Here is a 20322-nt window from a genome sequence, read left to right on the forward strand (position 1 = left end):
CACATGCGGGAGAGGCTGGCAGAAGAGGAGACAGCAGGGGCAAAGGCCCCGGGACAGGAACAAACTAGGCATACTTGAGAAACAGACAATAGGCAAAGCGTCCAAAAGGTGGAGACAATCCAAACATCCATCAGTGGACGAACACATAAAAGATATGGTCCATCCACACAGTGGAATACTATGCAGCCATAAAAAGGGATGAAAGCTCATGACTGATCTCAAAGACTTTATGCTGAGTGAAAGAGGCCAGATGCAAAAGGCCATATCGCGTGCGATTCTATTTATACGAAACATCCAGAACAGGCAAATCCATAGACAGAAAGTAGATTAGTGATTGCCAGGGACTGAGGGAGGGAGAATGAGGAGTGACCGCTAACGGGTACTGAGTGATAAAAACGTTTTAAAACTGACTCTGGTGATGGTTGCACAATGCTGTGAATACAGTAAAGACTACTGAATTGCACACTTCCGTGGGTGAATTGTACGGTGTGTGAATTACATCTCAATAAAGCTGTTATTAGAAAAAGAGCCAATGTGTCATCTGTCTCGGTACAAGAGGATGGTAGCTGAGGAGCTGCTTCCCCACCTGCCACCCCATCAAAGTCTTTAGACACAAGGAATACTAATGACTCTCTGAGCAAGAGGCTGGTACAAGGTCGGAGTGAGGAGTTCAAGGATGCCACCTGACCTGGTTGGGGGGGGGCCACTAGTGGAATGTTGGGGCATTATGGGGCAAATACTTACAGCTCAAAGCTGTAAGCTACTTGGATGACTTGTTCCCCATTAGAGACACGGTGTAAAAGGAGAGGTGAGCTTTTCTCTTGGGGCACAAGACAAATAATGATGCTAATGATGATGGATATGAATATGATGACACAGTGTGATAGCAGTTAGCTTGGGATGCGCCCTCACGGGATCTTCATAGCCATCCTATGAGGTGGGAACCATGATCATGCCCAAGTGAGGCTCAGCCCCTGGTTGTGCCGTGGGTCTGAAGCAGGATCATGGGGCGGAGACTTCCTGAGAGGTGAGGGGGGGCTCAGAGTGGATCACTCAACTTGGCAAAATGGGTGCAGTAGGGACCAAGACGAGAGAAACTTGGTGGCATGACGGGGACTGATGTGGACCGAGCGGGTTAAGCAGGGGGTGTGGTGTATGAAGTGGTGCTGCAGGGAGGGACACCTCCTTGTTTTTCTGTGCTGCGTGTGTTTGGGGAAGGGGGCAGGTTGGGAAGCTTATTCTCCCGTCAGTCTTTTGATAATGTGTCACCTCCTCAGAGCTTGGGGTGACCTTCTCCTCCAGCTTGGGGTAACCTGCCACCTCTACTTTGATCTTGTCCAGACCTGAGGCCCCTGCTGACCTGGGCTGTGTTTTAAATAGCGGGCATCCTGTGAACCCAACATCTGGCCACATCTGTGTACCTACAGAGAATGTGGACATAAAAATCCGTTAACTTTAAAATGAGCTTTAATTTGTTTTCCTTAAGTGCATTTATCGATGTAAACAGAGCATGTTAAGAGATACCAAGGGGAGAGCAGACAATTGCTGGTATGTTGGTTTTAATTCAAAAACAAAGAAAAAGAAAGGCTCCCTGGTGACACCCCCCTGACCTGGTTACCTGGTCCCGACCGCAGTCTCTACGGGAAGGTAGAGATGTCAAAACAGAACTGAGCAATGGCAGTTAAAAACCCACCCAGACTGCTCTGCAGTCGGGCCCCGCAGGCCACCCCACGCTCAGCCACGTCCAAGAGGTTGGGGGGGGCGGTGCGTGTGTTCCCGATCACCTGGGTCTGCTGTTGGAAATCAAGGAGAGAATCACCTCCTGACACTACAGATCTGGAAAAATAAAAATCTCTAGAAAAGAACGTCCGATTTGGAGACAGCGGGAGGACGAAGAGGAGTAGGTGCCCCGATTGAGGGTGGGCCATGTGTGACTGCATTTTGGGGTCACCGTGGCATGCACGGAGACCCCTCAGTGCTCAGGTGGGGACTGTGGAGGGACCTACTGGCCATGCCCAAGGCCTGGCTGGACCACGGGACCAAACCTGGCTGTAAACAGGAAAGGCCACTCTATGCTTCTTTCCTCAGGATTTCCTTAATTTGTGCTTCCCTTTGGTTTGACAGTTAACATGGGGGTGAGGGGGTGGAGCCGGGGGGGGGGGGCGGGGAGTAGATAACGGTTTCTGTCACTTGTCCAAAAACTGAGAGAAGAGGTGAAAGCGGGTGTTGGATTTGTTGGGCAGACGCTTCCCGGGCCTGATGTGAGTTGCCTCGCTCAGGGTGCAGAGACGGGCTCCCCTGGAGCTATCACTGGCCTTTGGGGGCCTCGCTTCTGCCGCGGGGGACATGCACGGGCTTCCCGGCGGGGCTCTAGCTATGTCGAGGCCCAGAGATGGAGGCCTGCCGTGTGGGCTGCTACTGACGGCCGTGCCGCGGCTCCACCTCTCTAGCTTTACACGGTGCGTGGACCCATTCAGTGGATGTCGCAGGAAAGGTAGCAGATTCTTAACTTCTTCCATCTCCAGAGTTGAAAAAGATCAGTTACCAAAATAAACAATTTCTCGATTGTGTTCTGGTGGCCACGGGCCCGGGGGCCGCGGCGTGGCGGGGAGTGGTGAGGGGGGAGGGCCCCGGCTGAGTGAGGGGCTCACTCAGGACAGGCACAGTCAGCTCGGCTGAGCGAGGCTCAGGGTAAGGCGGCGTTCCTCACAGAAGAACACATCGGAAAAAGCTGCTCCTCTTCTGCTGGTCCGGTGTGATTTTGACTCCCTGGTTGCTCCCCTGGGGGCTGTTGCCTTCCTGAAATCACAAGAGGTTTTCTGAGGTTACGGCTGAGCAACGTGAGCTCTATGTCTCTTAACCAACCAGCCAGTCAACTGATGAACTAACCAACCAACCGCCAGCCTATGTATCCATCTGTCACCTTCCAACCAACCATCCATCACCCATCCATCCCCTTCCAACCAACCATCCACCCATTCATCCAACTGTCCCCTCCAACTAACAATTCATCTTTCACAAACCCATAGATCTGCTTTTTATCTATTACCCATCACTCCTTCCAACAATTCATACCTTTAATCACTCATTCACGTACCTAACCACCCCTTTCCATTCACCCTCTCAACATCTTTCCAACCACTTATTTACCCATCTCACTCTCTTCTTTCCCTAGTTCCTTCTTTCCATTCACCCACCCCTCCCTCCTTCCCATCCATCTACCCATCTGTGCTGAGCACCTATCAGTGAGGCAGCTGAGGGCAGCAGAAAGGTACTCTCTCTTGGGATTTGGAGTGGCTGGGTTCAAGGTCCCAGTGCCACTCACTCACCCGGCTGGTCTCCCTGCCCCTGTGCCAAGGCTCTGGCTCCCCACCTTTCCCCACAGTTCACCCTCCACCCTGCTGCAGGTGAGGTAAGCCCTAAACTCAAGCCCTGTTGAAAATCCATCAGTGCTGTCGCCCGGCATCTGAAGCCTCTGTTCTGATCCCTGCCTACCCTGGGAACTGAAATCCTATTTTCTCTCACATCACCATGTTTGGAAAGGTTCAGCCCTGTTTCTTTGACTAATTCCTTCTCATCTTTCAGCTCTCAGATAAAACCTGAATTTATTCAACAGTAACTGCTGAATGCCTACACGGTGCCAAATTTACACAATGTCCTATGTCAATTACATTAAAAAAAAAAAAGACTGATAGAAGTGGTATGGGGTTGCAACTCTGAACATAAACAAAGGTGGTAGGAAATGAATAGAATTTAACTGTTGGTGATTTGCAACTTAGTTAAGAAAAAAAGAGACACTGCAAGGATTACGGTGAACATCAGCACTTCACAGTCTATGCCTTGGACGGATACGGCACATTCTGGAGGCCATCAACAGGCCGGTATCAATAGCACAGGCAAAGTGCTGCCGTGAGGCTCCGTGTAACTCCCGGTGGGCATGAGTGAGTCAGTAGGATTGTTAAAAATCAAAATTTTACTGTTCTATTGAAGAGGAAAGAATTCTAAGAAAATTACAATTGTAAGAAAATCTTTCTAGAAGTACAGTGGTTTTACACAGACTCTTTTCTGTTTTGGCTAAACAGCTGCTACTAAATTGATCGTGTGCCTTGCAATTCAATTCACAGCATCTTAGAATTATGAAAATGACACTCATTTTAAGTCAGCTGTGAACTACTTGAATGGCGTTTTGTATAGTGTGAGCAGTCCTATATGCACAGACATAGAACAGGTCACAAATAGAGTGCTTTATGCTCTCGTATCAGACAACAGGGAGCATCACTTGGCGGGAAGAGTGGTCACTGGAACAGAGGCTTTGGAGTAAGACTCATGACAGCATTTAGCCGCTAACGTGCCCAAAATATAGTTCAGCGTTCAGACCCTACCAAGAAAGCACTAGTTATGCTGAATGCTGGGGACTGTGAAACTGCTCATGTGGTAAACAGAAAAGCTAGAAATGAATGAAAGGGTGGATGCGGAGGGATTCAGGCAGGACCTCCTGGAGGCCTCAGGGCCCCGGCACCCACTGAAGGTTGTCACAACCTGCAGAATTTGGGGCTGGAAGGAAGAAAAAGGCTATCGACCTGCTGGACTCATCAGGATGGAAAGCTGGCAGCTGTCAGACACGAGCCTGGCTTGGGGGCCTTGTTACGGGGTGGACCGTGGTTCTGGGCCTGCCTGGGGGGCTTTTCTGCAGGAGGCCCTCTACCTTCGTGCATGCTTGGCTCCCAAGAGGGACGGAAAGGGTCCGGTGTCCCCAGCTAGCTTGTGTGCTTAATGAGCAGCGCCTGGTACTGAGCAGCTCTGGGCCACGGAGGAAAGATCAAGTTGAGAAGCATGTTCAGGGTGGATGTCCCCACCACACCCGATAACTCTACCCCCCTTCCTAGAGATGCCCTACTAGGTGCACCTGGGCCCTAAGAAGCAGGATCTGCCCGGGGATGCATCACACCACTGAGAGCGATGCCAGCCAGCTCCACAGGGATGCATGTGGGGATCCGGGGAGGACACACACTCACCAATTTTTTATCCATTTTTGCTTTGATGTCTCTGGCGAGAGTGAAAAATGCCTGTGGAATAAGCACGTAGTTAGTAGCCCAGGAGTGGGAAGCAGGCGGGGGGCCTGCTGGTTCCTAGACGCTGCCACACAGAGGGTGTGGCTCAACAGCAGGGCCAGGGTGGGGAACAGTGTTAGGACAGAGACCTGGGCATGGGTCTCACCTGTTCAGCCCCACCTCCTGCCCCTACAGGGATACCCCCACCCACCTGGACCACTTCCCCTAAACCAATGACTCTGGAAGGTGGGATCACCCTTGGCTGGTCAGAGAGGAAGCTGAGGCTTGGAGAGGGGGTGCCCAAGTGACTTGTCTCAAGGCACTCAGTGGCTAACTGACTGATCGAGCTCTCTGCCCCTGACCCCTGTGCTCTATCTGCCCATTTTGCCTCGCTTCTAACAGTCAGGGGCAGGGCAGAAAGATAAGTGGCTCCTTGGCCAAACGAGCTTCATTCTGGGTCCTTGCCCAGTAAGAAAGCCTGGTAGGTAGGGTGAAAGGTTCATCTTTCAAGGGTTGGCGAAGGCCTGACCCCAGGCTGCTGCCTCTGTCACAGGCTCCTGACCGTTTCTTCCCTTCCCCGACCTGGACAACACTTATAAACCCCACTCTGGCACCAACCCTACTCCGGGCCTTATAGAGACGAGCTGGCCTCAGCACTTGCAGTCGAGGGGCTCCTGGTTCGGCGAGAAGCAGAGTCTTAGCAAACACCCATGTGACGTGGAAAGTTCTGTCGCGGAGGGTATCTCGGGGTGCTGCGGATGCCTAAAGTGGGCCTCGGGCCTGGGGAACGGCAGAGGCCTCCTTGGGAAGGGGCCACATGGGCTGGTCCCTGATGGGAAGGTGGGGGCGTAGGGACTGTGGCAAAGGCCTGGAGGAAGGTGAGGCACAGGCGGCCAGGGACGGAGAGTGGTGGGCGAGGCCTGAGCTGTGGGCGGCACACACTGGCTGGGGCCAGCTAGGGAGGGCCCTCTGTGCCTCGCGCAGGGGCTGAGGTTGGGAGTGGCGTGGAAGATCCATTTTGGAAAGATCACGGGAGTGGCGGTGAGGAGGAGAAGGCAGGTGAGCTGCAGGGCTGGCACTGCTGGTGGACAGTAGGAGGAGGCCTGGGCCAAGGCTCGGTCAGGGTGCCCTACTCTGTATGGGCTTGTGACCCTGTCTGTGCGGGTGGTGTGAACGAAAGCACAAACCCGGAGGCAGGCCTGGGCGCCAGCCAGCGCAGAGACTCTCTGAGCCTCGGTTTCCCCACCTGCAAAACTGCGCCTGCTCCCCAGGGCTGTGTGAGAGCCAGTGAGATCATGTCCTAGGTGCCCAGCTGGGGCTGGCACCTGCTGATGTCAGAACATGGGCCCCAGGCCCCCTGGGCCTTGCAAGAGGCCTGGCACACAGTGCTGCCCAAGAAGTGCCTCTCAGCCGTCTGTCCAAGAGGCAGCCGAAGCTGTGACCAGTCCCTGCGACAGAGCCTCCCTGGAGGGTGAGGCCCGATCCTTAGCCCTAATGGGCCGGCGCTGTGGGCCCGGGACTCACGTTCTCCACGTTGATGTTGGCCTTCGCGCTGGTCTCCATAAACTTGATTCCATAGTCCAGGGCCAGCTGCGAGGGAGGGAGATAAACATGCAACATCAGCGACCAGGTACCCAGACCTCTGCACAGTGCCCTGAGGGGGGCCGAGACAGACAGACAGAGTGGGGTCTGCTCCCTCAAGCCACCAGTGGAGAGCAGGTGGTGAATGTCCGTGGCAGGAGGGTAGAGGGGGCCTGGCTCAAACCATGGCTCTGTTCTCCGCCCGCTGTGGCCTCGACGGGCCCCACGAGACGCTGTGCAGAAGCAAGCAGAGCACACCCAGAAGCTCTTGCTGCTTTCGGTCTTTAGCCTGAAGCCCGGCTGGGCGTGTGCTTTCCACCTTCCCTTCCCATGGCATGTGCCCCACTTGGACAACCGACTCATCTGCGTGCCCAGCCAAGCCCTGCATCCCAGAAGATGGGTCATCTTATGCTCAAAAAGATTGTTAAGAGAGTTTCCCCAAAAGCCCAGCCTCACCATCAGTAAGCAATCGGGAGGTCCTCTGGGGCAGGGCAGGGCTGGCCTCCATGCAGGGAACCCCAGACGCTGAGGTCCCTCTGTCCCGAGGTGTCTGGCAGTGCCAGGCCCAAGCCGGCCACCATGCCTACCTTTTCTCCCCGTTCCTTGGAAACTTGTCTCTTGTCGTTCACGTCACACTTGTTCCCAAGTATCATCTTTTCGACGTCTGCAGAGGCGTGCTGGAGGGGAGGGGCAGATGGTAGAGGTGAGAGGTAAGGTCAGACCGGACTACCAACCAACTGGTAGCCCACCCCCCAAGATCAGAGTGATGGTGTCAGGACTGCTAGGCACACCCTGCACAGATGACAAACTGAAGCTCAGAGAGGCTGAGAGGCCTGTCCTATGTCCCTGAGCCAGTGCCAGGACAGAGTTCAGGGTTCTGGCTGCCACCCTGACCAAGCGCACGCCTTCTGGCTGCCAAGGACAGCTTCTCTACGGGCCACGCCAACTAGGCTACCACGGCTGTCCTTGGACTCCCGGCCAGGTCTGGCCTATGGGAGGCAAGTGGGGCTGGGGTATTGACCTCTGCTCGCCTCCCTCCTTCCCCGGCTCCTCTGCTGGCGACCCCAGCTGCTGTCCTGGGACCTTCTGCCCTGCTCCAGCGCCCCTGTTCTGGGCTCCAGAAACAGGCTGTGCCGGGGGGTGGGCGCAGACCTCGGCCGCCACCAGCCCTTTGTGCCCTGGCGTTCCCTTAACTCTGCCTTCACGCCTGGAAACGGTCCCTTCCTCCAACCTGCCCCCACATTCCAACCCAGTGGGCCTCGCTTCCTGAAGGACTGGACCATCAGAAAGGCCCTTCTTGCTGTAGCTCAGATCTGGTCTCAGGGAAACGCGCTCCTCTCTGCTCCCTAACTTTCTACTAACTGGAAGGCTCTCTCGCCTACCGGCCGGAACAGAAAAGTTCCACAGAGACCAGTGTGAGGACCCCCTCCTCAGGCCAGGTGCAGCCTCCTGCCAGGAAATAATGAGGTCATCAGGAGGTGGCCCAGTGCAACTGCTCACAGGTGCCGGCTGGCATGTGACCTTCTGCCGTGTCTTCATGAACCCCACCTGGTGAGTCATCACAAGCCACAAGCACCTTGTCCAGGGAGGCTCTGAGGGTGAGGGTAAGTTCTGTGGAGAGCGGGGAGGTGACGACACTGGCTTTGGGACAGGGAGGCGGCGCTGGCCGCCTTCTCTTCCCTCGGGGTTCAAGGTCTCCTTCCACAGGCAGCTGCCGCTGCTGGCCTGAGCATGGGCACACAGAGCTCATACCAGCTCAAATCCTGCTCCGCTGCAGTTCAAAGTCCAACCTGACACATGCCCTCACCACACCCACCAGATACAAAGGTCATGCCGACTCTAGAACCTTCCTTCTCTAGAAAGCACCAAATGCTCACAGTGACTGGATATCCTTCTTCCTTCACCTCGATATTGCCCAAACCCGACAGCCCGGCTGGGGAAATGGGCTCTCAGGGTTGCTCTGTGATGAGGCCGGGCCAGCGTGTTCTCCAGGGTTGACTGCGTGGGTTCCCGTCTCCCTGACTGTTCCCAGCGAGTTACTTCTAGGTGCCTCTGGGCTCAGTGATCTCATGTGTAAACCAGGAAGCTCCAGGGTGAGGGCTGAGGAGAGGATGCGTGGGAGGTTCCTGTGCATGGGAGGGGTCCCCAAGCCTTACCTCCTCAATGTTCCGAATCCAGTTCCGGATGTTGTCGAAGGACTTCTCGTTGGTGATGTCATAGACCAGCATGATGCCCTAATAAGCAGAGGGAGACAGAGTCACGCGCTCTGGACAAGCCGCAAGCCCTCTGAGGGGGAGGCCCCAGCAAGGTGGGCAGCAGGGACCCCGACAGGACACCATCCCCGGGGCCCTTCCTTCTGCTGGGCTCCACCACTAGCCTCTCTCTGGTGTCCCAGGCTCCAGTCCCCTGCTCCTCGGCCACTGATGTGACCCTTCACCCCGCAGACCAGACCCTACCATACCTATGCTTACAAAGGAGCCCTGCTGTTTCCCCACTACTGGCAGGATAAGTACGGCCCGTGTGTCTCGGCAGCCAGCGAGGTCCCAGTGGCCAACCTCTCAGCCTCGCATCCTGCAGCCCCCTGCTCTGCAGGCTGTATTCCATGGCCCTGATGCCCACCGGGCTCCCCCTCTTGCCAACCCTTGGCTATGCTCAGCCTCTTCCACACCCTCACTCGCCCCCCACCCTGCCCTGAGTCATCTCCTGGGCTCAGCCAGGGCCGCCTCCACTGGTCGCCCCAGCTTCACCCCTCATCTGGTGCCTACCATGAGCCAGGTACTGCAACTGGGTCTCCCTGAGCCTCACAGGCTTGGGTCGGGTGGTCCCACTGTCTGCACTGTGAGAATGGGGAACCTGAGGCTGGGGGGTGGGGGGCTAGGTCCCTGTCCCCAGTCACACGACAGAGAGTAAAGGACACAACTGGGGTCTAAGCCCGGGGGGACAGACCCTAATGCCCACGTGCCTTCCAACAACCCCACCGGAGTCGGGGCTGGCTTCAAGCACTGGGGCAGGCAGTGCTGAGGCCTCTGTGATTCCATAACCAATGCGTGAGCAGCTGGGAGACGGTACATGGGTTCTGAAATAGCTGCAAAGTGAACCCATCTCTGCTTGAGCCCACAATCTTGCCACTGCCAAGGAGAAAGGCAAATATCCCCACTTGATAAAAGGGGAAACTGAGGTGCAGAAAGAGGTGACCTCTAAGATTCTAGCCCAGCTCTAAAGGAGCTGATGACACTGGCTCCCATTAGGAATCTCCCTGGGTCCTCATCAGGATCAAGCAACGCTCAGGGCCACCCTGCGACAGTCCCCGTGTTGCCCTGGACATCCTCGCAGGGCACGCGTGGTGAGCCAGCCTGCAGCAATACTATCGCCAGCCCCGGTGCGGCTCAGCCCCGGGGTTCCAAGGCCCCAGCTGTCCTGCCCAGGCCCGGCTCACTCCATTCCTTCACTCTACCTGCTCCAAGGGCCTAGCCCTCCATCCACAAGCTCTGGTGCTGGCCAAGACGTCTCTGAGGCTGCCTGAATTTGCAGAGTAAGAACCCGGGCCCTGTGTGCTGGGCAGATAACCGCAGGGGTGAGGGTGTGTGACAAAACCACACAGACAGGGCAAGCGAGCCGCTGCAATTCCAAATCCCCGCTGTGACCTTGGGGATATGCACAGTGGCCTTAGAGCCTGCTACAGCCACAACCCCTCAAAAATGCCATCTGGGAACCCTCACTCAGTGGTCTCTTGGGGAGACTGAATAGAGACTGCTGACGGGAGGACCTGGAGGAGTTTTAGTGGCCGTGATGTGTGACATGCTCCAGCCAAAGCCAGAGTGAATAAAGACACTGGTGGATGGACTCTGTGAGTCGAGCATCACTGGGGCCTCCGCGCAGCAGCTGGCCTCCCACTGTCAGGGGCAAGAAATGCCACAGGGCTCTGAGGGCTTTTTGCCCCTTTATCCAGGGACCGGCCCTTTTGACGGCCCAGGATTCTGCCACCACTGCCACTAGGCTGGCACCATGTATGCAAGATTCCAAGGTCCCAGATTTTTACCTCTGCGGTGTCGGGGGCAGTGAATAGAGCTCTCTATCAGGAAAGAGCAGAAGTCCCTGGAAAACATAGTGTCACCCTATTCCAGGTTCTCCGTGAAGCTCCCCTCGGGGCTCCAAGTGACCATTTTCCTGGCCCCAGTCTGGGCACAGCTCCCCATATCTGTTTGCAAGCTCACAAAAAGACACCAGACACCCGATGCTCCCCAAATCTGGGAGCCAAGGGTCCACTGCCACAAGGACAAAGATGATGACGGGGTTGCAACATTGCCAATGTTCTCTGTGTTGTCCTACATGGTCTCCACTGGCTGCACACGGCTCCGGGGCACCTGAAATGCAGCCAGTGCGACCGAGGGGCTGGATGTCCTACTTTTACTGGTTTAGATTCAAATAGCCACACACAGCCAGAGGCTTCTGTACAGGTTACCGCAGGTCTAGGAGAATACAATCATCTTGGGGCTGGACAAGGTCTTACAGATGGCTCAGTCCAGCCTCGTCAGGGGCTGGCTGAGATGTGGGGGCTGGAAAGGGCCAGCCACTACCAGCCCAGACATTTACCCTCTGTGTGAATTTAAGCAGGGCCTGGAATGGTGCCAAGCCTCAGCCTCCTCATCTGTAAAATGGGGATGATATGGCACCCACACTCAGGGCTTTATGGCCAAGACCTGGGGCCACTGCCTGCTGGAGGGAAGGGCTTGGTGAATGGGGCAGGGGGTGCTATTTCAACCCAGAGAGGGATGGGGCCTACCTGAGGCCATACATCAGAATGGTATGCAGAAGCTCCCCCAGGACCCCAGTGCCTCAAGGCCCCCCGCCCCACCAGAGCAAAGCAAGGTGAGGGGAAAATCAGTAAATTAATTTTAATGAGGAGCACTAAGGTTGCAACCCACATGATTGAGTTTCTATTATGTTCAGACGCTGTGTGGGATGCTCTAAATACTTAATGCCTCTATTCATTTCTGCTATCCGTCAGTATTTCCTGAGCTCCTACCGCATATTCAGCATGGTCCCAGGCACCGTGCATGTGGCAGGGACCAAGAGATGGCCCAGCCCTCCTGGAGCTTATGGCCTAGTGGAGGAAACGGGTCTATAGCTGATTGATGGGGTGCATCATGGAAAGGATGGAGTGCAGTGGGAGCTGGAAATGGGGAGCTGGCCATCTATCCTCACAGCTGCCTGGAGCATACTCCTGTTCTCTGTTCCACTTTCCAAGTAAGGAGACCAAGCTCAGAGGGTGACCCAGAGGGCTGAACAAGGTCCTGAGGATCTGCCTCCCACTCCCCGTGGCCCCCAAGCACCCTGCTCTGTCTACCCCTCGCAGGTGCATGACCAGCTCAGGGCTCTCGAGGACAGGACCCTGGCCCAATCCAGGTTGCCCTCTGCATCTAGTTCTGGCCTGGCCTGGAGAAGGTGCTCGGTAAAAATATTAGAGGGATGGGCTTCCCTGGTGGCGCAGTGGTTGAGAGTTCGCCTGCCGATGCAGGGGACACGGGTTCGTGCTCCGGTCCGGGAAGGTCCCACATGCCGCGGAGCGGCTGGGCCCGTAAGCCATGGCCGCTGGGCCTGCGCATCCAGAGCCTGTGCTCCGCAACGGGAGAAGCCACATCAGTGAGAGGCCTGCGTACCGCAAAAAAAAAAAAAAAAAAATTGAGGGATGGGCTTCCCTGGTGGCGCAGTGGTTAAGAATCCGCCTGTCAGTGCAGGGGACACGGGTTCAAGCCCTGGTCTGGGGAGATCCCACATGCTGCAGAGCAACTAAGCCTGTGTGCCACAACTACTGAGCCTGCGCTCCAGAGCCCAAGAGCCACAACTACTGAAGCCCGCGCACCTAGAGCCTGTGCTCAGCAAGAGAAGCCACCACAGTGAGAAGCCTGCGCACCACAATGAAGAGTAGCCCCTGCTCACCACAACTAGAGAAAGCCCATGCGCAGCAACAAAGGCCCAACATAGCCAAAAATAAATAAATAAAATAAATAAATTTATATAAAAAAAAATTTGAGGGATGATGAACGAGTCTTCCTATCACATGACCCCACCTCAGGCGCAGGCAATGGATGTTAACAGCCAACAGCCCTGAGCAAGTCAGCTCCTGGATGATCTTTAAGTTTTCAGTAGCAAGTTCCACAGAGGCTGACACGGGCCACGTGAGCGCTCCGAAGTGTTGGGGCACGCTGGCTCTGATTTCTCTGACCTCACCTGGAAGAACCGGCTTCCTGTGTCTTTCTTCATTCCCGGAGAATTAGGTTTCCTTGAACCCTGCATTGTTTCTGGAGCCAGAAGGGGAGGTATGGAGGACGAGGGGGCAGAGGTGGGGCACACAGTCTTTTCCTAAAACTACCCTGGGACCAAGGACCCCTGAGAAGCCAGAGCACGGGCTCCTCAGAAACATCCAGATTTTAGTATCCAAGGCACGGATGTTCATTTTGACTTAAAAAAAGAAAAAAGACAACCCCCCCACGCCAAACCAATCCATACCATGGCGCCTCTGTAGTAGGCCGTTGTGATCGTCCGAAACCGTTCCTGACCAGCTGTGTCCCTAACGATGAGGAGAAAAAGGGATATTAGCGACACAGAAAGAGAACAATCGTCACAGTGAGAATGAGGGGCATTTACCCAGTATGGACGCCCAGCTTTCTCGCAGGTCATCTCCTGATTCATCATCCTGCTGTGGGGCAGCCCCCCATTATTACAGAGAAGGAAACTGTGGCTTGGGCAGGTGTCTGATGTCTCCTGGCTGGGGATGTGGCAGTGACTCCTCTGCTACATCTTGTCGTCCTGGGGATTTTCCCCAGAGTTTCTGGGCCACAGAAGAGCCAAGGTTGGATGTTATTATTTGTGAAAATCTGGAGCCTTGTATGTGGAAGAGGCTGGTCACATGGCACGGGAACACAGCCCTTGCTGGTGGGCTGAGCTGGTCGAGCTCAGCGGGGCTTAGGAAGCACTTCCACACTCGCCATCCTGGTGGAGGTCGGGGGAAAGTCCTTCCTCGTGGGTACGGTGGAGATACCTGGGTAACACGCACCCATGCCTAGCCCAGCTCCTGGCATGGAGGGTATCCAGTGTTTGGTTTAAAGGTGACAACTGGTCAGTGGCAGAGCCAGGGCAAGACCACGTCTTCTGTCTCTGGGCCCAGGGCTCCTCCTCTGACCCTGCACCTCCCCCTTTGCAGGGCTCTGCATGTCTGGACTGTACAGACACACCTCATTTGGGGCTAAGTAGACTTTCTGCCGCCAATAGCAGGTGACGTTAGCGGTTATGATCAGTTACTTTATGACTGTTCTAGAAGAATTTTAAGAGAGTCATTAACCCCACTGCGACTGCTAAGAGCAGAAGCACGAGGACAGGAGGAAAAGAAATAAAAGCTTCTGCTTGCTGGTATAGTGTCACTTTGGACTTGGGCACTGAGACTGCTGGGAAGCCAACGTGTTGTAAATAGAGGAACTTCTACGGCCCTGTAACTTACGAGGCGGCCAGAGACTGGCTGCTGCCGCCCGAGCTCAGTAGGATTGGTTAGGCCACACCCAGATTTCGATTCTGAAGCCAGGTTCAGAGGCGGATACAACTGAAGTCAAGGGGACCTGCTGGGCAGGCGGGGCTGTGTCCAGGCTCTGAGACTTGAGTTGGGGAGACAAGCTGCTGGGAGGGAGGCTTCACAGTCCATCTCACGGCAGCCCTCCCACCCGCAGGCACGTGCCTGGACCGGAAGGACTGAGCCACTCTCCCAAATGTGACTTCTCTCTCTTTTGCTCAGGGTTCATACTTCCCTGCAAGTGATGTGGCTGCAAGGCAGGACTCTCCTACCCTCTGACCATCTGAGCCCAGCCTTCCTAGCGCAGTGGGCTGCTGACCAGAGTCACCATCCGTGACGGGGACTCACAAATTCCCTGATTTTATGTAGCATGGGAAGTCAACCCCAGGTGAGCAGAACAGAAACAGGTCTCACTGCTGGGCCTGGCCTCAGCTTATTTTCAGTTCTGGGATTTCAGGTCTCTGTATTAGGAAGTGAGGCCTGGGCGTCCCCAGGAGACAAAAGAGGAAGCGATGTCAGGCCTTCTTCAGCGAGCTGATAGGCTTAGAAGGAAATGCCGGGCTGTGGTATCTTGCTATCCTGGCAGCCTTCACCGCCACCAGGAGGGCTCTCTCCAAGTTCAATGGGAGCAGGTGGCTCTGAAGCCCAGGCCCAGACTGTGCCCACATCGGAACTGGGACTGGTAGCTATGTCCTCAGAAGGGGTTGACACAGACTCTAAGCCCCAGCAGAAAGCAGAGCACCGTTCCTGGGGCCTCTGAAGAAAGCCCGATGTGTCCGGGCTGGGCACAGAGAGATGGAGGCCGTGGTCATAGGGAGGGGGGCGGGGCACCAGGGCCTTCGGGCTCAAAGCACTCGCTGGGTGAGCGGCTGATGAAGGAAACGAATCTTACCATATCTGTAGTTTAATTCTCTTGCCATCGAGCTCTATGGTCCTAATTTTAAAGTCAATTCCTGAAAGAAAAGAAAAGAAAAGAAAAGAAAAAAATGCACATCAGTGTCAGTCCATTTCCCAAGCTGTGCCTAGGACGAATGCTGACAACCTGTGCAGGTAACAGCTGTCATGGTTTCTGGAGCACCTGCCGGGCACGTGGGAATCTCTGAATCCCGCAAACAAATGTGGAGGCACCCAGCGAACTTTCTCCTCTCACAGAAGGGGAGGCTGAGGCTCAGAGGGCAGAAAGGAGCTGCACAGAGTGAAGCTGGTGAGGGGCAGAGCTGGCAGGCAAACCCAGGTAGCTCAGGTGCCAAAGCCGTGTTCTCCTCCCTTTCCCGGGAGGCAGCCTCGTGAAGCAGGCTCCACAGCCCTTTTCGGGCCAGAGCCCCACGCTTCCAGCCACCTGCACCCAGCCTTCCAAGCACACGGGACGCTGGGCCCCGAGATGTACCTGATGCAGGTGGGCCTCTAGCATTTACACGTGCTGTTCCTTCTCTGTGGGTGGTCCCTACCCTGCCCGCCTGTCAGCCTGGCAAACTTCTCCTCCTTTAAGACCTGCTGGAAGGTCACCTCCCAAGAAGCCTTCCTGACGCTGCCCTCCTTCTTTCCCGCCCTCTGGCTTTAGGCCCCTTTCCCCAGGACCAGGGTGCTCTCAGCCTCCTCGGCTGCTCTCCAGGCTCCCACTGTTGTCCCCTCAATCCCCTCCCCAGCTTCCAAAACACACACTCAACCATGTCACCAAGCTAAGCTCTGCTCCAAACCTTCCAGTGTGTTCACCAACAGATGAATGAATAAACAAAATGTGGTCTTTCCCTACAGTGGAATATTACTCAGCCAGAAAAAGGGATGAAGCATTGACACATGCTACAACGTGGATGAATCTTGAAAACATAATGCTGAGTGAGAGAAACCAGACGTGAAAGGTCACACAGTATGTAATTCTGTTCATAAGAAATATCCAGAATGGCAAATCCAGAGAGACAGAAAAGAGGTGAGTGGTTGCTGGGGCGTGGATGTGAGTAGATTAATGAGATTGACCAAGGGGTGTGGAGTGTCTTTTTGTCATAATGAAAATGCTCTAGAACTGACTGTGGTGATGGTTGCACAACTCTGTGAATATACCTGAAGCCACTGACTTGTACACTTTAAACGGGTGAGTTGAATTATACGTCAATAAAACTGTTTTGAGGTTTTTTTCGTAATTTTTTTTTTTGGCTGCGCCACGTGGCTCGTGGGATCTTAGTTCCCCAACCAGGGATTGAACCTGGGCCACAGCAGTGAAAGCCCGGAATCCTAACCACAAGGTCACCTGGGAATTCCCAACAATAAAACCGTTAAACGGTTAAAAACCTTTCCACCGCCTCTTGGGCCCCAGAATAAAGGGAAAACAGTTGCCTGAGCGCTCCTAACCTGGCCACCTCAGCATCCGTGGCTCTTGCCCTCCTCTCCGGCCACAATGCCCAAGCGTGTTCCAGCCTCAGGCTTTTACGCTTGCTCCTTCCCCTCCTGTAATGTTCTTTCATTCCATGGCCATCTGGCTCCCCTCTCCCTTCACTCAGGTCTCTGTTCAAGTCACCTCCTCAGGGGAGCCTTCCTAACCATCCTCTCTCCCCTCACCTGCTGCATCTTCTTCACGCACTATCCCTGACATTGTAGATTTGCGTATTTGCTCCATGCACATGGGAGCAAAACTTGCCAACTGGAATGGCCTGCGTGGAGGGGTAAGAGCCAAATCCAGCCTTTGCCCCCAGGAGTTGGTTCTAAATCTCTGCCTGTGAAGCCTTGAGACTGAGGCCTGGCCTGACCCCCTCAGAACACGGCATGAGGATGCTAATTCCATCCCTGCCCACCTCAGGAGCTGTCCTGCGGACCACAGGGAATATAAGCCTGTATTTGAGTTTTGTCTCCTAGAACATAAGCTCCAGGAGGGCAGGGACTCACACGTCTTATTCATGGTTGCATCTCATGAATGCATGGCAGGGCCTGAGTACGTATTTACTAGAAGCCGATCATCTCATCCTGCACAGACACTTTGACTACAGGCTTTGTTACAGTTCTGCTTCCCTCTGCTTCATCCCAGTCATCTCTGCAGCCCCTGCACTGAGGCGGATGCCTGGTGCACAGCAGGCACTGGGGAAAGATGGCTGGATGAAAAAATAAAGCGCAACGGGATCTACGTGGTGCCGCACAGTTTACCAAGTAAGCACTTTCACGTACATCAACCACTTCTCTGAAGGAATGAATGAATGGGGCCCTGAGGAGGAGCTGGGAGCTGAGCCAGGCTGGGGAGAGCCAATTCCAGGAGCCACGGGGCCAAGTTCACACCACAAATGATTGATTGACGGAGCCTATGAGAATAGGCTTCGGCAAAATGTAACCTGGGCAGACAGTGAACAGCCACTTAATCCCTGATCTATACAGAAAATACAGAGATACACTCAGTGCCCATACAGAATCACCTCTATGCATCAGAATGTATTTCAGGACTAAGCCACCCAGTGTTAACTCTTCCTAAAACATACCCCGCTCCTCTCACAGATGCACAGGACATATGAAATCAAGAAGCACTGTTCAGTCCACAGAACCCAAAGCATCACTCTGTTCTATCTTCCTCCTGGGTTTTATTAACACACCAAATTTAATTAGGAAGTGTAAACTTTACGAGGCCTAAGAGTCATGAGGCCATAACTTCAAGGTCAGGGGGAATTAAACTTTCCTAGAAGACAGAGGCCTGCAGGAAGGCTACAAATGTCATGAGAATCCCGGGATGGGAGGGAGGGAACCTGGGTTTGAGTGCCACACCCACCTCCTTAGACGACCTCGCCCAAGTTATGTCCTCATCTGCAAGTGGAGGCTGGCCTCCTCTGAGCCTTAAAGGACTAGACTGGGTTTCCTGGTCAAGAATTAAAAAACAGACAAACCACTCAACCCCTGAATTGATCTCACTAGGAACGTTCTGACTCTGGGAAACTGAGGTCTGGGTTTGAGAGCGAGCCACAGTCTACCAGGAGTTAATATCACTTCCTGATTGGTGGGGACGCAGGGGCTATCCCAAAGTTTGACCTTGGAGTTAGGGACGGGGAGGAATCAGAAAGACATGTGCCTAGGGGAAGGATGCGGTCACTACAAGAGACATTCTGCTTCCTCTCCATGGTCTCTGGCAGTGGTGATGACAACCCCCTATTCATTGTATAGTTCTGATCCTCCACAATCCAGGCGATAGCCAAAGCAAAGAACACCACTCCTAAGCTGAAGAAACAGGGCTCGGAGAGGCGAAGTGCTTGTTCAAGGGCAAACAGCAGCTGGAACCCAGGCATGATGATTTCCAGCCCAATTCTCTTTACATCTGGCAGCTAAGTGTCTTGCAAAGTGCAGCTCCTGGAGGATGGCAAGGATGGAATCAGCAGCTAATTGTGGGGTTTAGGAAGATAAGGTACACAGGGGTAAAGCAAAGCCCTTTCCCCAGGTTTTTTCCAGCTCCTGGGCTTGGGGACCATTCTCCTGCTTCCCCACTCCAGAGCAAGACTGCGTAGCTTACAGGCCACTCTGCTTGATGGGTGTTACTTCCAAGTCAAACTCTTCATGTGGGCAATGGCTGTTTTTGTGGTGTGGGAAGAAGTCTGCTCCACTTTTGTGTATGTCAGAACTGGGAAGCAACAAGCCAATTCTGCTCAACCACAATGTGGGCTGGCCCTGCAGGAAAGGCTGTTCTGCGAAGTGACAACCGGTGTCCTGGGCCTAGCGATAGGGAAGTCAGGGCTGTCTGCGGCAGCCGCTGATTTTGGTTTCTCACTGAAGCTTTTATCTGGCATCTCCTCCGGATGACAGGTCCCAGGGCAGGCGGCTGTCACTTGCCATTTCTGTCACCCTCGAGTGAGATGGAAGTCCGCGCAGGGGAAGTGTCTGGACTCCCTCTCACCATTCCTTCCAGAAGAAATTCATTCATGGGGGAAACAGGGTCAGGGAGAGGGGCTCAACCCCTGAACATTCCAGAGGAAAGAGCAGGAGAGGTCTGCGTTGGAGTCCTGGCTTCAAAGTGGATCAGCTGTGCTCACATCTCTCTGGGATGGTTGAGCCTTGAGTTTAGGGTCAGACACACCCAGGTACAAATACCATCCTTGCCACCTGTAGACCGAGTGACCTTCGGCAAGTCCAGTATCCTCCCTGAGCCTCAAATTCCTCCACTGTGAAACGAACTCATAACAGCACCTGACACAGAAGACTGGAAAGTGTGGTAATGCACATAAAGCGCCTGGCACACAGTAAATGCTCAGTAAGATCAGATGTCACTTGTCACTGTCCTTTCCCCATGGACAACTCTCCGTGCCTCAGTTTCCACTTCTGTAAGACGAGGACCCCAAAGAACTGCTTCAAGGTATGCTGAGAGGACAGAACAACATGACGGGCGCCAAGACCTCGTCCAAGCCATACACTCCTTGAGCAGGCTGAGGGTTGGTGCCTCAGTCTCCCCATCTGCGAAATGGGCACCTGGTGCCCACCCCGCCCATGGCCCGGGAACCGCCAAACGGCGGTGCAGGCGACTGCTCTTTTCCCCTCCAGTTCCCTCGACCCTCTGCTCTTTTCCCCATCCGGCCCGGCCGCTCCCTCAGCCCCAGCCCCTCAGGGGCGCGCCCGGCCCGGGCCTCCCGCGCCCCCGGCCGCTCCCCAGCCCTGCTACCTATGGTGGAGATGAAAGTGGAGTTGAAGGCGTCCTCGGAGAAGCGGAACAGGACACAGGTCTTCCCCACCCCCGAGTCCCCGATCAGCAGCAGCTTGAACAGGTAATCGTAGGTCTTCGCCATATTACACTCTCTCCCCGACGGGAAGTGCTGCCAGCGCCTCGCCACTGGCCCCTGGGCCCGTCCATCAGCGCCGATCCCACCTCCCCATTGGCTCCCGGCCCGACGCGCGTCACCGCGGCCGACGCCCGCCCCCGCGCCCCGCCTGTCTCGGGAAGACGTGGGGAAGGGGCGAGCTGGGCACGGAGCCGGAAGCGGCCCGAGCGTGCCGCTCATTGGCCGGCGCTCAGGACAGGGCGGACTGCGATTGGCCAGCGGTGAGGAGTCGAGGGGCTTCAAATGGGGACAGGGCAGAGGCGTGGCAGCCCGTGTCCCCTCCTTCTGCCCTCCACTCTGGGGCGGCCCCGCCCCCCGATGGGAGGGGGAGGGCGGGGAGCATGGCCAACGGCTC

The 20322-nt window shown here is 55.0% G+C and overlaps 1 protein-coding gene across 1 annotated transcript; it reads right to left on the reverse strand.

Annotated features, from left to right (window-relative positions):
• Nucleotides 1–1449: 1449 nt before the first annotated feature.
• RAB8A (RAB8A, member RAS oncogene family) lies at nucleotides 1450–20281 on the reverse strand. Its single transcript, XM_004277611.4, has 8 exons — nucleotides 19811–20281; nucleotides 15089–15149; nucleotides 13143–13203; nucleotides 8789–8866; nucleotides 7220–7309; nucleotides 6576–6641; nucleotides 5016–5066; nucleotides 1450–2799 (listed from the first exon to the last, which is right to left on the reverse strand). Exons 1-8 carry the CDS (start codon nucleotides 20145–20147, stop codon nucleotides 2707–2709), a joined length of 837 nt encoding a protein of 278 aa, XP_004277659.2. The 5' UTR covers nucleotides 20148–20281; the 3' UTR covers nucleotides 1450–2706.
• Nucleotides 20282–20322: the final 41 nt, after the last annotated feature.

Source organism: Orcinus orca, chromosome 3 (genome assembly GCF_937001465.1).
Source record: "Orcinus orca chromosome 3, mOrcOrc1.1, whole genome shotgun sequence".
In the NCBI taxonomy this organism is placed as follows: domain Eukaryota; kingdom Metazoa; phylum Chordata; class Mammalia; order Artiodactyla; family Delphinidae; genus Orcinus; species Orcinus orca.